Source organism: Sinocyclocheilus anshuiensis, unplaced genomic scaffold (genome assembly GCF_001515605.1).
Source record: "Sinocyclocheilus anshuiensis isolate Anshui unplaced genomic scaffold, SAMN03320099.WGS_v1.1 scaffold36, whole genome shotgun sequence".
Classification (NCBI taxonomy): Eukaryota; Metazoa; Chordata; class Actinopteri; order Cypriniformes; family Cyprinidae; genus Sinocyclocheilus; species Sinocyclocheilus anshuiensis.
Window position 1 is genome coordinate 188,263 of NW_015554072.1, and position 17,111 is coordinate 205,373.

Here is a 17,111-nt window from a genome sequence, read left to right on the forward strand (position 1 = left end):
GGTATTTTTTATTTGGGCTAGTTAAATTAATTTTCGGGCTACCAAAATCTGAAGAGTACCTGCCCGAAGGGCTACCAGGGATTTTTTAATTTTGCGAGCCCTGATAAAGATCTGTGCTTTATTATTATTATTATTATTAAATGTATTTTATATTTTATTAAATTATGCATTTTATTTTATTTTTTCAATCCTGTTGGAGATTTTTTTTTTATGCAGACTTTATTAAGCCACACCTGATTTTTTCTCTCTCTCTCTCTCTCTTTCTTTCTGTCAGTCATTGAGAAGTTCACAGAGAACACGCGTTTCTGTCTGATCTGTAACTACCTTTCAAAGATCATACCTGCGCTGCAGTCTCGATGCACACGGTTTCGTTTCGGCCCCCTGTCCCAGAGCCAGATGATTCCCAGACTAGAGCATGTGATACAGCAAGAGAGGTGAGACTCTCATCACAGCCAATCCAGGTCAAGTGGATGTTATTTCTGAATTAAATTAATGTTGAATTGATTGCATTCTGAAAGAAATCCTTACCACTCCATTTTTATTGATTTTGTTTTCCAGAAAATTAAAAAATCTATATTTATATATTTTTATGTAGTTAGAGGCAAGACATCTTTTGTGTCGGTTGAAGATAGAGCAACATTGAAATGACAGTATTAAGACCGTCTAGTGTTTTGAAATTAATGTTTGGATCATATCTAAAGTGAGTCATCAGATGGATCCACTCAAAAGATCCTGAACACAAAAGACCCTGGCTGGAGTGACCCAGCCCATTTGATTAAAAAACTCTTCACACAAACACACATTTTATATGGGCTCTGCCCTCTGGCACAGAACTCAACTTTGAGCAAATAAAACCAAACATTGTATTTCCCTAGCATAGATTCATAAATATTTAAAAATCTGTTTTTCACTGCTAGCATTGACATCACTCCAGATGGCATGAAGGCCATTGTGACCCTCTCAACAGGAGACATGAGGCGATCATTAAATATTTTACAGGTGTGTATCATATGTAAAAGTGACTTGTGGTTTGCTTGTTATGTTGCTGCTGGTATGAAAAATATGAACTGAGAAATATCTGTAATGTGTGTTCTCATGTACAGAGTACCCATATGGCCTATGGGAAGGTGACGGAGGAGACGGTGTACACATGTACTGGACATCCTCTTAGATCAGACATCGCCAGCATACTAGACTGGGCCCTCAATAAAGACTTCACCACGGCATATAAGCGTATCCTTTTTACTCTAGTGTTTGGTTAGTTATCCAAGCTTTACAGCTCATAATAGCACATGACCTTTTTGTTTTGTTTGTTTGTTTGTTTGTTTTTTTTATAAGAAATGGGATCAAAGTCACCGGTTCACTTTGGATGACAGCATCTACAAAACGTCTGTTTGTAGATATTAATAATAATAACAACAATCAATAAATGAATAAAGTAACTCATAAATTTTTACATAAATATATATATTTACAAACATTTTATCCATATCAGGAAAATGACAACAGAGATTATGCTCAATGTATTCTAATCTGTTACATTTGTGGTTTATACATGTAATATTGTGACTATGTAAAATCAAAACATAAAATCTCTTTAATAATTATTACTATAGAAAAAGGAATAAAAAAGAATTATATATATATATATATATATATATATATTCTAATTATATATGCTATTATGATGATTATGTATTTTATAAATAAAAAAAAGTATTTTTAATATTGATATTTATAATTTAATAAACAATATTTTATTAATGATGTTTAACTGTTTATACAGGAATAGGAATTGTAAGTTGCTGATATTAGTTTATGACGTTTCCAAAGTCCTTATCTGGGTTCAACAGAAATTCTGCAGCTCAAAACTCTAAAAGGTCTGGCACTTCATGACATTTTAACTGAAGTCCATCTTCTCATTCACCGTGGTAAGACTACACTTTTAATTCAGCCTTGCATGGCTCTATAATCAGTTCCTCTTCAAAATAACCAAAGCAGTGCAGAGTCTAGTTGAGGCCTGGAACGCCACACACAACCTATCACAACTTTGATATAGTGATGAGCTACATGTTTTCCCTGCCCTTGTTACCATGGAGATCCTTTTGTGGTTGTCATGGAAACCGGTTGTTCTTGTTTTTAAAGGACGCCTGTTAGAAGTAGCAGAGTGTAGCGTGCTTCACACGCACACATGAAAGAAAAAAAAAAACACTAAATATTACACTATTTTCAGAAACCAGACTGCAATAATGAGTAAAATGGCAAAACAATTTTTATCACACAGCATGCCAGGTTTTCTGTGGGGGGTTTTTTTATGTTTTAAAATAACAAAAAAAGATGTTTAGATTAGATCATTTTTAATCTGATTTGTTGGTCACACAATCAAAGTGTTGTTTGAGCACAGTTAGGTGGGTTAATTTTGCTCTAATGTTTTGTGTCTCTATTTCAGTGGACTTCCCACCCTCCATCCGCATGGGCTTGCTTATAAAGCTTGCAGATATTGAGTGAGTACATTCATTATGTCAAGTTATTTAGTAAATCAGTAGAGAAGTGTGTACACTGCTCCATTCATATTTAAGTAATCAAACAGTCATAAATAAAGCAAACAGCACCACACTCACATTTGCCTCATGGATACTTTATCTACATGAACTCAACTCAGATTCCCCTGATTAATATAAATATGCATTGGTCATTTGAGAATAACTATAAATATTGTACAACATATACAATCAAATTAATACTTTAATTCTGCAAGGATGCATTAAATTGGTCAAAAGTGACAGCAAAGTCATTTATAATATTTCTATTTCAAATAAATGCTGTTCTTTTGAACTTTCTACTCAAAGAATCCTTAAAATGCATCACGTTTGCTCAAAAATATTAAGCAGCACAGCTGTTTTCAACATTGGTAATAATAATAAATGTTTCTTGAGCAGCAAATCAGCATATTAGAATGATTTCTGAAAGATCATGTGACACTGAAGACTGGAGTAATGATGCTGAAAATTCAGCTTTGCATTACAATAAATTACAGTTTTAAATATATTAAAAAATAATATATTAGAACAGTTCTTTTAAATTGTATATTTCACAATATTGCTGTTTTTACTGTATTTTTTTAATCAAATGATTCCAGCCTTAGTGAGAATAAGAGACTTTTAAATACCATTAATAAATCATACCAACCCCAAACGTTTGAACGGTAGATTAATTTTATTATTATATACTTGAGTGAGCATCTTCAACTTCTGTTCTTTCCTTTTTAACCAAAAGGTATCGTCTGGCCTCTGGAACCAATGAGAAGATCCAGCTGAGCTCAATGGTTGCAGCTTTCCAGGCTGTTAGAGACATCGTAGTCAGCGATGGATAGACCATTGGTTCACACTTTGAAAGGGTTATGTAACATAGATCCATGATGTCATGAGAGGAAGTTGTTTACTTCATATTGTTCTGACAAAAAAAAAAAAACTATGCGCAGAACCCTGTAATATTTTTGAAATGTTTATTTTTTTATTCTTGAAATAAAGCTTGTCTCAGTACTTTGTAAAACAAATGCTACATTTTCAAAGTAGTTATGTAAAAAATAAAGTCTTTAAATAAATATTTCAAGTCTTTGTTTTGAAAGCATAACCGTCTGGGGGAATTAGGCATCCTAGAAAATTATGCAACATTTAAAGCAAAGTTTGACCCACAAACATGACTTATTTTCATCTGCAGTGTTCTTCACAATATACGATCTTTTGCTTTGGAACATCCCTGTAAGTAAGGTATTCCAGGATTTTTTTCGGCAAGGGAAGAGCCTCCACCTGATAGGTTGAAATGGAGAATCTCAGGGTGATCCGGCACAGATGCTTAAGGCTCGGAACGAGATGAGGAACTCTCCAGAATTTTACATGTCCATCTCTGCACCTACAATCAAATATAAAGACGTTCTTAATATTTATTCCAGTATACAAGCAGGAAAAAAACAGCCCCTAAAGATTCTAGAGTAAACACTGAGCCGAAACTGAATATAAATGATGTTCCAACACAATTATGTGACTTGCAGTACCCTGTAGCAATGACGCCCCCATGTGGATGGAAAGCACAGCACACGCCACTGGCTCGGTTGTGATCAGTGTCTGCGACTAGTTTATCTTGTTCCATATCCCAGATCCGTAACGCCCTGCAACACAGTACAGTGTCATCAGTAACACCAGAGAAAGGTGTGAGGTCACAAGGGTGACGTCCGGTAATGTAGCTCTGAAGATCTCAGATCTCAAATGGATGGTTCACTGCTCACCTGTAGTCTTTGAAAGCCAGCAGCAGACCAACCGGAGAGAAGCTAAGAGATGTCAGTAGATTGTCACTTCTGTAAGCACACAGCTCACAGTTTCTGGAAAGAGAAGCAAGTATTTTTTACAACAATTTCCAACATACAGTTTATTGTGACGCATAGTTTACCCGAGTAATCCACACAACGCCAGTCCATCAATTAACATCCTATGAAGTGAAAAGATATGTCATTGATATGTTTTTAACTTCAAAATGTTGAGTCCTCTATCCATAATCAGGGGTGCAGTAACGGGGGGAAAGTTAGGACAATTCTAAGGGCCTGACGAGGGAGAGGGGGCCCGAACGCGAGTGAAAAAGCCATCTCGTCTGAATCAGGAGAGAAATATGCACAGATCAAGCACCGTTTACAAGTGAACAGTTCTAAACAAATGTGTTGGTAAATTTTGACTTTTTTTTTTTTGGCCTCGTATTTTGGCCAGAAGTGATGGTTTAAAGTTAAAACATCTTAATGATGGATTTGTTTCTTACAGCTTGTCACTTCACAAGGTGTTAACTGATGGACTGGAGTCGTGTGGGTTATTTGCAGATTATTGTGATGTTTTTAATCAGCTGTTTGGACTCTCATTCTGACGGCACCCATTCACTGCAGAGGATCCATTGGCGAGCAAGTGATGTAATGCTAAATTTCTCTAAATCTGTTCTGATGAAGAACAAACTCATCTACATCCTATATGGCCTGACGGCGAGTACATTTTCAGCCAGTTTTCTATTCCTTTAACCAAATTAGTTAGGAAATTGAACAATGTATGTATACATTTATAAACACAAATCATTCAGCATTTAATGTAAAAGTTTGCCCAAAACATTAAATTCTGTGAACAAAAATATATTTTCTTTCTTCTGTGAAGCACAAAAGATGTTTAGCAGATCTTTGCCAATGTCCAGAACTTTTTGTCCCAAAAATGAAATGGTTTTATTTCTAATTTTCTTTATTTAAAATTTTTGTTTTTAATTATTCATTAAAAAAAACTATGATATGAGAAAGGAACAACTTAGTTGGCCAACATACTCTACTCTAGTCAGGAGATCTGCTGTATAGGGGTCCCACAGGTCCAGCCACCAGCCTGTGGTCGAATGATACGAAGCGATCGCGAGCAGCGCTCCGTCCTGGGAAAAGTCACATGATGCCATGGTGCGCTCGTGGTCGTATGTAAGGTGTCTCATGAAGGTGTAGGACCGCAAGCTCCACAAATACACCTTCTGTTGGGAAGAAGACATTCAGACAATGTAACACAGTGTTATTATTTTATCTGCATACATGATATCCTGTTCCTGTTGCAGAAAGCAAAAGTCTCTCTGATTATATAACTAAACCCTTTATATAACTACTAGAAGACATCCTAGCAGAGTAACCACAGCTTCAGCACATTAACTACTGTATGAAAGTGTTCAAATACTCTTTGCCTTCATTTTGAACAGTTTAGCTATTACTATTATTTATTATACAAAAAAAAAACTTATTTGATACTTATTGAATAAAATCTTATTTGACATTTTGTTATTTAATGCAAACACATACAGTTTTAATTGTCCAAATGCTTTTGGGGCCACTGCAGCATTGTTGTTAATTGAAATAAAATGTAAAAAAATGTATGTGTGTGTGTGTGTGTGTATAAATATACAGTATATATATATATATATATATATAAAACAAAATGAGAAATGTTGCCTTGGCAACTAACTAAAATACAATAAAAAAAATTAAGTTTTAAAATTACTAAAGCAAAAAAAATTTAAAGCTACACTGAAATATTAAAACAAAACAATAACAAAAAAAATGACAAAAGCACATAGCAAAATCAATAAAATAAACGAAAATTAAAACTGAAAATATAAAAATAAAAGCTAATTCAATACATTAATTAATTAGGTATCAGCACATAAATAATACTAAAATAAGAAACTCACAGAGTCAAGGTTGCAAACAGAGGCGATCACACTGCTGTCAGGTGATATGGAACATCTGAAGACCCAGTAGTTTGGACCCCGCAGCACATGGGGACTGGCGCCTGCAAATATCAGCAATACAATCTTCATAAGTACAAAATTAAAGGTCATGAAAACTTACTTTCATCCCATTGCAAAGACACGTTGCTTCCACATCAGATGCTCTGACCTTTCTTCGCCAAGTCCCATATCCTTAAAGTTTTATCTCGGGAGGCCGATACAAGCGTGAGACTTCCATTTGGAGTGAAGACTAAATCCCTGACAGGAGCCTGATGTCCGGTTAGAGTAAACCGCAGATTTCCTGAAGACAGAATAGGGATTTACTAACATATTAAACCTAATACTACAAGTGCTTAACACCATGCTGTTAATATTTAGACCAATCTAAGTTCTTGATGGTGAAACTGAGTCCAGAGTTCAATCTTACCAGTTGAGACGTCCCACACTTGGATCACGCCGTTGTTCAGACCAATGGCCAGCAGTAGCTCATGATAATGTCCGTTCTGATGTGAAGCATCCACTCGGGTAGACAGGCAGGGACCAAACGCCAGTGCCCACACCGTCTGCCTGCAGTTAAGTGTCTTCTCTTCACTGCATACAGCTTCGGCACTACTGTTAATACAAAGAAGAACACAAGAAGTTTCAGCTGTGCTCTACATCCAAGTATGAGATGTTCCGGCTCAGCTTCCTTCATTGTTCCACATTACCCTACTGAATTAGTACATTAATTTACCATATGGTAAAGAATATAAGCTCAAAAACATTGTAATACCATAGTGCATTTTTGGATGGACTATAGTTACTTGGAATCAATCCTGTGGTACTTTTTATAAGGATTGTAGTAAAATAGTTTTGTCAATGAATTAATAAAATACTTTGATATATTAAAATAGTATTTTCAATCAATCAATCAAACAATAAAATACTTTGATATATACATTGTACTGTATATTTCTATATATAAACATCAGTGTTATTTTAGTATCATTGAGATTGTATTATTTGATTAATATGTGAAAGTTTTTATTTTTCCATTTTCATTTTAATTAAAGTTAATTAAGGTTTTAGGATTTTTTCTTGTGAGTTTATGTCATTTTATAAATGTGGTTGTGTGTGTGTGTGTGTGTGTGTGTGTGTGTACATATATATATATATATATATATATATAGTTCAGTCATGAAACTCTAGATGGCGCATTCTGGCGGGATGTTAACGTAACTGATGATATTCAGAGAGTTAAACGACTTGGCACAAGCTGATTGGTTCATGCTGCATATGCAGCCAATGAGCTTACTGCCTTGCATTTATATGGCTGGCTAGTCAGTATAATTTTTATATATTTTTTGGGAAAGAAATTATAGAAATTAATAATTTTATTTAGCAAGGATGCTTTATATTTATCAAAAATTATGATAAAGACATTTGCAATGTTACAAAAGATTTCTATTTCAGATAAATGCTGTTCTTCTGAATTTTCTATTAATCGAAGAAACCTGAAAAAATTATACTCAGCTGTTTTCAACATAATAATATTTTTTTTTTTTTTTCACTTTTTTAAACATTTCACAATATCACTGCTTTTGCTGTATTTTGGATCAAATAAACTCAGGCTTGATAAGCATAAAATAATTCTTCTGTTTAAAAACTTTTGACTGGTTGTATATATATATATATATATATGTTTAATGGTAAACCAGCCAACAAGGACTGGTTTCAGCTGTTTTTTCAGCTGTGATATTATTATTTTTTTTTTTTTGTTATTATTATTTTTTACAGTTTGAATGTTCTCCCATAGTAGTAATTTATTGTGGTGTTGATATAAGCCTATATTTATTAAACCATTGTGTTATGTTCTGAACATAGACGCACTCTTCGGATGTCAGCGGCCAGGAGAGCAGTTTGACGATGCCGTATCCCATCGACCAGGCAAAAGAAGATCCGTCCGGGGAGAAGCGGACGCTCCATGTCTCGCAGCCGGCGGAGCCGTACAGACGCGGGGGATGAGCGGGTTTCAGCTCCGCGATCAGATCATGCGGTTCTGTCACAATTAACGAGACCTGTCATTTACAAAAACAAATGCGCATATCCGGAACTACTCCTAGCCTACAAATATAAAAACGTCCTCTTACACCAAATGTATATGCTTATATATCATTTAAGGTGGTGAATCAACTTACCTTTGACAGTGCAACCGAACGAAGTGCACATCATCTTACCACTGAAATCATGTATGCATCATTTCACCTCTCCTCTGCATTCATTTCACTAGGGGGCGTGGCCAGATGGGCAAACCACGTGACACCGTCGTCGAGTGTGTATCATAAAGGGACTTTGGTATCATTCTCAGTACAGTACATACTTGGGTGTGTCTACTGTATATTTACAGTGTTAAGGTGTGTTTTATACTTATGTCATTCACATCTCAGGTATCGTGATTTTACAGCTTTGAATACATTTTATTTTACAATGTCATTTAAAGCTAGTTTACTCTAAGTTTTTTTTTTTTTTTTATGTGGCCAGGAGTGGCCGTGGCCACCACTGACCTAAGCTTGGCCACCCCACTCACAACTGCAGTTTTTGTGTCTTTATTTCTTGACAAGAAATGCAAACTTTCCTGTCCTGTCAGGCGTTTTGCTGTGCTCACTGCGCACACTCTTCAACTGTACGCGAATAGCTGCAAAACTGTGCAAGCATGTATGTATGCATCATTTACGTCTCTCAAACGCATGTACTAAAATATTCTGCAATTCGAGATCACAATAAAGGCGCAAGCTGATATCTATTTTTTTTTTATTTGTAATTTAATGCACAATTAAATGTGAGCACAGTGCACTTGTACTAGGAAATATGCACTAATTTTTGGTTAATTTGTAAAGTACGAAAATGAAACTATAGGTTATTTAAATGCAGAAAATAAATAACGTTACATTCTGGCATTTATGTGCTGTTGACTTCCGCCCTTTTTCACATTCTTGCACATGGGGATTCAAAAGAGAACTTTTTTCCCCCTTTGTACGGAGTTCAATTTAGGTATGATAGAACTGTTGCAGTTAATTTATTTTGACAACTAATCGAATGTTAAACATTCACTGTTTACTTTTTCAAAGTTAATTGATTCAGTGAAGGTTGACTAAACTTTGAACTAGTTATCTGCATGTTTCATCCATGAGTATGCAATGATGGAGAACAAGCCTTTGGTGGTGCTGAGAACCAGAACCAAGCTGACTAAGCATTAAGCCCGTTTATTAAAATACCTGGAGATGAGGAATAATACAATCATTGTCATGTTCACTCAGTATTACTTGATCTAATTCACATCTCAATTACAATCGAGTACAAATTCATTGTATTCAGTTGTGTTTTAGGCACTAAAACAGTCCAGTTTTATAGTCAACACATTTTTATATTGAAATAATGAAGATTTCTGTGCCACCCCTATGAAAACATCCTGGCTCCACTACTGGTTTTATATATTAGGCCTACTGAAACTTTATATCGACATAATTTAAGCAGACCCCCTAATTCTCATTATTAAAAATATCTACTTTTTAATTATGTAATGCCAAAAATTACGATATTATTAACATTTTATTTATACACAATGTTAGTATTTGTTGTAATGCCTTCAATTTAGGCTTAAATTTTAAGCTATATATATATATATATATATACAGTGGGTACGGAAAGTATTCAGACCCCCTTAAATTTTTCACTCTTTGTTACATGTGATATTTCAGTTTTTCTTTTTTAATAAATCTGCAAAAATGTCAACGATTCTGTGTTTTTCTGTCAGTATGGGGTGCTGTGTGTACATTAATGAGGAAAAAAAATTAACTTAAATGATTTTAGCAAATGGCTGCAATATAACAAAGAGTGAAAAATTTAAGGGGGTCTGAATACTTTCCGTACCCACTGTATATATGATCTCATTACTGTATTACAATCTGAAAAGAAATCACCATTGAGAAAATGAGAATTTAAAAACACAAGTTAGTAAAATGTCTGGATGTTTTACAGTAATGAGAATTGAAAGGAAATCTACTTAATTGTCATGAAAATAAATTAACAATGCAGAGAAATTGCAATGGTACAAAATAGGCCTCCCTTAAGTTTATTATTATTGTTGTTGTTATTATTTAGCCAATATGAGCCAGATATATTTTGTTGAAATTCACCCATACATTTTTACAGAAAGCATTATTCAAACCAGTTCAAGTAACAATAACATTTCATAACACAGTATGGAGTAGTAAAAGTTTTAATTGATGCGAGGCCAGTATATTAAAACCTAATACTGAAAATAAAAACGGGTCCTCTCTAAAATAAGTTTAAGATCTTTACACTTTACACAGATTGCTGGAATATTATACAAGGATAATATCAAACAAAAACAAACAAATAATTTAGCAGAGTTGACCATTTTGAAGAATTAATTTTCTGTACATTTAAACTGATAACTAGCTGTCTGCTGACTGTTGTACTTATTCTGGATGTGTTTGATCGTTGTGTTGATTGGTACTGTCTGCCTTATCTTCATGATCACCTGTAAAATATACACACACGTTTCAGCATATCCAAAAGTACAAAAAAAAAACACAATTCATCATCATTCTCTCATATTTCCAGGCTTTTCAACTGAATAACAAAATAGTCATTTCTCAAACTTGCCTTGCTTATATTTGCTCAAGTCTTGTTTAAATTCTTCATTATGTAAGATTTCCCAGTTCCCAATTCTTTCAAAATAAACTCCTTTTGATATTATAACACAAACGTCTAAACAATATTCGGGAAACCGTTAACTTACTGGATGGTATTCTGTGAATCTCTACGAGTGTGGTTGCATGTCCGTTTGTCAGCAGAGGGAGTTGTGGAACAGTATGATGGAAAATTTCCTCTTCATCTGAGTCCACCAAACTCAGTATATCCCTTCTGTCATCATCTAAATGACTAGAAAGAAAATGTTACAAAGCCTTTACACATCCTTACCAGCACGTTATATGTACAAAGACAATAAACATATTTTGGAATAATGCTGACATATTACTATGATTATTAATGAGCTGTAATGTTTTGCGGTCATACTTACCTAAATCCTAAACCTGAAAAATAAAAATATACATTTATACAAAAAATCTTTATATAAAGTTTAATTTAGCAACTCAGTATGCAAAATACTTACCAATACAAATTCTATCCCGCTTTGAATATACTGTTACACCAACAGTGACTCCAATCATCATTATCAAAATGGAAACAAAGACACCAACTACGGCCCCTCCATTACCTGCAGAAGCTGAGAACAAAGATTAAACATAGTTATACTGTACACAGTCTGAAACTTCTTTTATTATAAAGGGGAGAAGTTCACGTGGCGGATGTTGTGTAATACTTCTGCAAAGGGAGAGGTATTACAGAGCAATATCAGAAACATCTTGTCTGATCACATTCATGCAGGTGTCATCATCACTAATATTTGAAGTATCTCCAGATCTGACCTCTGATGTATTTTTTAAAACATGCGTCTCATTCTTAAACAACTGAAATCATACGGTTTTACTGTGAATCTCACATATCCTGCCAAGAACTTAAGAAAAAAAGAAAAGAAAAAAATATTTTGCTTATAGTAAATAAAGCTTATTGTAAGGACTATTTAAGATACAACGTGACATTATTTTCATGACAGTTTTCCATGAAATTCTACCATATTGCAAATTGGATAATGTTCATATTTGTAAGGCAAATTATAATTGTACATATATTTCTAATATATACACTGAACAAAATTATAAACGCAACACTTTTGTTTTTGCCCCCATTTTTCATGAGCTGAACTCAAAGATCTACGACTTTTTCTATGTACACAAAAGGCCTATTTCTCTCAAATATTGTTCACAAATCTGTCTAAATCTGTGTTAGTGAGCACTTCTCCTTTGCCGAGATAATCCATCCACCTCACAGGTGTGGCATATCAAGATGCTGATTAGACGGCATGATTATTGCACAGGTGTGCCTTAGGCTGGCCACAATAAAAGGCCACTCTAAAATGTTTATAATTTTGTTCAGTGTATATACATACATATATATATATATATATATAAAAAATTTAAAGTATACACAAATAAATATAATAAATGCTATTTAAAACTATTTATTACTGTCCTGTCATGAAAATAGTGCAACGGTGCAAAAAATATGAATGGTCTAAAAATAGGTTTAATTTTCTTTATCCTTTATTCATTTTATTTTGAATTTGAGTTCAAATGTGATCTGGACATGTTTTAACTTGGGATATAAGAATTCTTGTTATATAAAAAAAAAATCAGTATGAACTTACTCTTCACAGTTAGAAACACTTCCAGCGCTCTTGCATCAAGAGGGTTTTCACTGTAGCAGTAGTAGGCCCCTTCATCTTCCTTTGTTACATTGATTATAATGAGTTTGTAGTGGAGTTTATTATCAGACACAATATATTTGGAGGTGGTGTTGATGATTTTGTTGTCCTTTTGTTTCCAGACAGTCTTAGCTGGTGGCAGAGAGTCGGTCTCAGTACAGCTGAGGGTGATATTACTGCCCTCCAGAGCGGTTACCAAGGGATCTCCTAATGGATACGGCCTCTCTGGAAGACACATAAAATATAATGGTTTCAATTTAGCCAGAGAAAAAATGCAAGCTGAAATATTCTGGGAAGGTTTAAAGATCAAAACTCTTTAGTAACAACAAACAGAATTGTATATATAATGGCTGATTTTAAAGAAGATTTTTTTGGACACACACATAACCCTGGCACAAACTCTCAACATTGGTTAAGGTGGCCCACTCAAAAACAAAAATGTAATTTGTGCTTTAAGCATTTCAAATTTAAACAAAAACTCGGCTGATAGTGTAGATTACACAAATGTGATTAGAAAAAACAATGGGGTCGGTAAGATTTTTATAATGTTTTTGAAAGTAGTCTTTTATGCTCACCAAGGCTGCCTTGATTTGATCAAAAATACAGCAAAAACAGAAATATTGTAAAACATTATTACAGTTTAAATTACCTTTATTCCATTTGAATATATTTTAAAATGCAATTTATTCCTGTGATGACAAATCTGAATTTTCAGCATCATTACTCCAGTTTTCAGTGTCACATGATCCTCCAGAAATCATTCTAATATGCTGATTTGCTGCTCAAGAAACATTTGTTATCATCAGTGATGAAAAAAATTGTGCTGCCTAATATATTTTTGTGGAAACTGTGAAGACTAAGGATTATTTGATGAATAAAAGGTATTAAAAAAGCATTCATTTAAAAAATACATTTTTGATCACTTACAAACATCTTTACTGTTACTCTTGTTCAATTTAATGTTTTCTTGATTAATTAAATTATTAATTCATTATTTAAAAAAAAAAAAAAAACATACACTGAGAAAGGTAAAATAACACCGTAGGTAAATCTCGTGAAAACATGTCTGTGTCACATTTTGCCTATAATCAAAAGGAAAACAATTAATGAATCATATTTTAAATAAAGTTTTCAGGACTATTCTTTTTATTTTCAGTGATAGTTCTCAATACTGTAAAAAAAATAGTCTTACTGAGCTCAAAGGAGCAGGCTTTCTCCACACCAGTCACATGATGTCCGATACACTTCACTTCCTTTACATTGTGCAATATAAACCTATTCACATGGACCTCCAACCGTTCTGTCTCCTGAGACGTGGAGTTGATCGTGGGACCCTTGGCTATAACATTTTCTTCAAGGACCTCGTGCCAGTCCAGAGTGGGCACAGGGTAACCTCCACACCAGCTACATATGAACAAGAAATCGAATGGCTCATTTACTATCACCCAACTGCACTCCGGATGCCTCTCTGGAGCATCTGAAAAGGGCATTAGAGACAATTAAACAATTAAAGCCTATACATCACAGATCTACCAAACAAAACCAAATCTACACAGACAATGACTCTTGGAAATATTTTTTTCATTTTCAAAGTAAACTGAAAGAACCAAATATAACAAAAACTAACTCCAGTCGATGCAAAGAACCACTTATGAGTGTACATTTCCAATACTTTTTGAAAAACTATGAAAACATCTGTCTTACAGTAAACTAGTAGCTCCTGGCTCTTGTTCACAGTTGTCTTGGAGAGTGTATTCTGGGATGTACAGGTGTATATCCCTTGATCGCTTGGTTGGATGTTTCTTATGGAGAACTCAATGAACGATTTGTTCCCAGACGCCCTGTCATAACCGTCCAGCGCCAAATCTTCAACAGTCCATGTCAAGTTTTGAGAGGGAAAAGACTCACTGGAGCAGTTAAAATACACATATGAACCTTTTGTGACATATAATGTTCCATTCTGTAGGAGAGTTGCTGGTTTTATAGCCAGTGAGATGCTAGTTGGACCCTCTGAAATAATACAAATGCACAAACATAAATAATTATTCATTCCACTCTCACAAACCACCTGTCATTTCAATTATCATCAAAAATGTTTCTTTAGAACTTCAGAATTAATGAACAGCAGCGGTTATTAAAATATTACATATCAACTGAGCATTTTAAATTTCAATAACACATATACACTGCTGTTCAAAAGGTTGGGATCAGTATGATTTTTTAAAATGTTTTTGAAAGAAGTCTCATATTCATCAAGGCTGCATTTATTTGATCAAATGCAGTAAAAATATTAGTGTAATATTAATACAATTTTAAATAGCTAATCTAATTTAATATATTTTAAAATGTAATTTATTCCTGTTATGCAAAACTGAATTTTCAGCATCATTACTCCAGTCTTCAGTGTCACATGATCCTTCAGAAATCATTCTAATATGCTGACTTGCTGTGCCTGCTTTTTATTTTTATGGTAAATGTGATACATTTTATTCTTTGATGAACAGAAAGTTTTAAAAAAAATGATTTTTTGCAACACTTATAAATGTCTTTACTATCACTTTAGGTCAATTTAAAGAATCCTTGCTGAATAAAAATATTAATTTCTTTCAAAAAGTCTAACTGACCCCAAATTTTGAACATTTTTAAAAGTTTCAGAGGAACTAAACTAAGATTTCTTTTTGTGTTCAGTTAGTTGTTATATGTGGTAGTTAACCTATGCATCTCAGTCACATGGTGGTGGTTTTCTAGGTTCATGCATTGCAGTTAAACCAGTAAAACCTGTTTGAAGTCAGACTCCCGATCTCACAGAATCTGGAGACATCTATTGCATATCAAAGCTTTCCATTGTCACATTAGTACGATTTAGATATCCATAGCACCATACCAGCAACCCGAAGCAGGATGTTTGAGAGAGTTTGCCATGAGCTGCCATCCTTTGTTTGGGATTCACATTCATACTGGCCTTCATCTGTAGACTGAAGGCTACTTATCCAAAGAGAGCCATTGTTTGAAATGGAAAGATGCTCTGATGGCTTCAAGGGGTTTGCAACAACAGTCCCACTTTTCTTCCAACGATAAAGAAGTGAAGACGCATTAACTGGCTGGTCAAGACACTGTAGTACAGCATTCTCACCCTTCTCTCTAATAACATAGCGCTGCACCTGCTCCTCTGACACTACAGGAAGAAGCACAGAGAAAACGTGGTTTAAAGCAGTGCTGTTATCACTTACAAATATGCGGCAAAAGTATTATAGTAAATTACTTTGTAGTGTAAAATTTTAAAAATATTTATAAAATACATAAGAGTATATCAGCATAATATTTCTTATAAAAGTGAAACCAGAATAGATTTTCCTGTCAACCCACCTGCCTGATGTGACAGAAGAAGCAGATACAGAACTATTGCAGATATGATCATTGTAGGATTGTCAGGAAATCCCATCAGATTATGGGATAAAATATTTTCTTTTGCAAATTCGATGGAGGTTTCCCGGCAAAGGCATCAAACCCTTTTCTATGAATTAAAAAAAATAAATAAATAACCAGAAATGATTAAGATAAAATCGCGACCGTTCTAAAATCGCTTTGGGCTTCGAATCCTGTATATTTTGTGTCACGTTTGATCCTCAACCTGTTTACTTGCTTTCTTTCCCGGAAACTTTAAAATTGCAGTTTGACCACACCCTTCACCTGCGCTCTTAAAGAGACACACACCACATTTAACTCACGCACGCACGCTGCTCTGAGTCGAATCTGGCAGGTAGGACTGGGGGCCTCCTCGGCCTGTTCAGACCTGTATTTCACTATGCCCAGTGGTCCTCTGTACTCTGTATTGTGGCACATTATCCCTGAAAGCATCCCAATCCAATATCCATGACTTACTATGGAAATACATACTTTACTTATAACATACTTTTTTACATACAGTACATAAATGCACATATCTGTACATAAACCTACTGATCTGGATGTATATCACTTTATTTTATTGTTATTATTTATTTATTTATTCATTCATTTATTATATTATTTTATTTGAGTTATTGTTGCAGATGGAATTGACCTAAAGGGTTTCATGAGATGTAACGGTATTTTTGCTACCGTTTTCAATTATTTCATTTAATTTCGTTTCAATTCTTCTTTTTTCTTATTTGCACAGATACAAAATAATAACAAATAAATAAATACTATGTATATCAAGTAGTTTTATGCATTAAAATATGGTACACGTGGGCAAAATGTAACTTAAATAATAATTAATGTGAACATAACGTAATAAACATATGAATGACTGTATTTTATTGTGGCTAATATTTGTAATGATATTTTTAATTTGATAAAATAATAATAACAATTATGTTATATTCGATTTAAGTAATAAACATATGAATGACTGTATTTTATTGTGGCTAATATTTGTAATGATATTCTTAAT

General features: G+C 34.0%; 3 protein-coding genes across 3 annotated transcripts in view; 1 reads left to right on the plus strand and 2 right to left on the minus strand.

Annotated features, from left to right (window-relative positions):
• Positions 1–3,539, plus strand: part of LOC107668751 (replication factor C subunit 5) — a 7,689-nt gene extending 4,150 nt beyond the window's left edge. Inside the window, exons 6-11 of the mRNA XM_016460729.1 lie at positions 275–434; positions 918–999; positions 1,104–1,233; positions 1,854–1,931; positions 2,450–2,504; positions 3,277–3,539. Of these exons, the coding sequence (XP_016316215.1) occupies positions 275–434; positions 918–999; positions 1,104–1,233; positions 1,854–1,931; positions 2,450–2,504; positions 3,277–3,373 (602 nt within the window). The 3' untranslated portion in view covers positions 3,374–3,539. The remainder of the gene's footprint in view (positions 1–274; positions 435–917; positions 1,000–1,103; positions 1,234–1,853; positions 1,932–2,449; positions 2,505–3,276) is intronic.
• Positions 3,540–3,643: 104 nt separating this feature from the next.
• Positions 3,644–8,529, minus strand: LOC107668737 (WD repeat and SOCS box-containing protein 2-like). The gene is made up of 9 exons (XM_016460711.1): positions 8,463–8,529; positions 8,155–8,323; positions 6,713–6,897; positions 6,455–6,586; positions 6,247–6,347; positions 5,348–5,538; positions 4,286–4,378; positions 4,055–4,168; positions 3,644–3,912 (listed from the first exon to the last, which is right to left on the minus strand). The coding sequence occupies exons 1-9, from the start codon at positions 8,494–8,496 to the stop codon at positions 3,711–3,713; spliced, it is 1,221 nt and encodes a 406-aa protein (XP_016316197.1). The 5' UTR covers positions 8,497–8,529; the 3' UTR covers positions 3,644–3,710.
• Positions 8,530–10,388: 1,859 nt separating this feature from the next.
• On the minus strand, positions 10,389–16,324 carry LOC107668731 (V-set and immunoglobulin domain-containing protein 10-like). Its single transcript, XM_016460703.1, has 9 exons — positions 16,043–16,324; positions 15,561–15,851; positions 14,381–14,686; positions 13,869–14,153; positions 12,620–12,901; positions 11,465–11,578; positions 11,372–11,384; positions 11,090–11,232; positions 10,389–10,828 (listed from the first exon to the last, which is right to left on the minus strand). Exons 1-9 carry the CDS (start codon positions 16,116–16,118, stop codon positions 10,767–10,769), a joined length of 1,572 nt encoding a protein of 523 aa, XP_016316189.1. The 5' UTR covers positions 16,119–16,324; the 3' UTR covers positions 10,389–10,766.
• Positions 16,325–17,111: the final 787 nt, after the last annotated feature.

Excerpts from the sequence above, each read along its gene's own strand:
- LOC107668737 (XM_016460711.1), bottom strand. The coding sequence starts at position 8,496 with ATGATGTGCACTTCGTTCGGTTGCACTGTCAAAG. Across the intron at positions 6,898-8,154 it reads TGGCCGCTGACATCCGAAGA|TAGTGCCGAAGCTGTATGCA; the intron begins GTGCGTCTATGT and ends TTGTATTAACAG. Across the intron at positions 3,913-4,054 it reads GGGGGCGTCATTGCTACAGG|GTGCAGAGATGGACATGTAA; the intron begins GTACTGCAAGTC and ends ATTTGATTGTAG.
- LOC107668731 (XM_016460703.1), bottom strand. The coding sequence starts at position 16,118 with ATGGGATTTCCTGACAATCCTACAATGATCATATCTGCAATAGTTCTG. Across the intron at positions 12,902-13,868 it reads AGCCTGCTCCTTTGAGCTCA|AGAGGCCGTATCCATTAGGA; the intron begins GTAAGACTATTT and ends TGTGTCTTCCAG. Across the intron at positions 11,579-12,619 it reads AGTGTTTCTAACTGTGAAGA|CTTCTGCAGGTAATGGAGGG; the intron begins GTAAGTTCATAC and ends CTTTGTTCTCAG.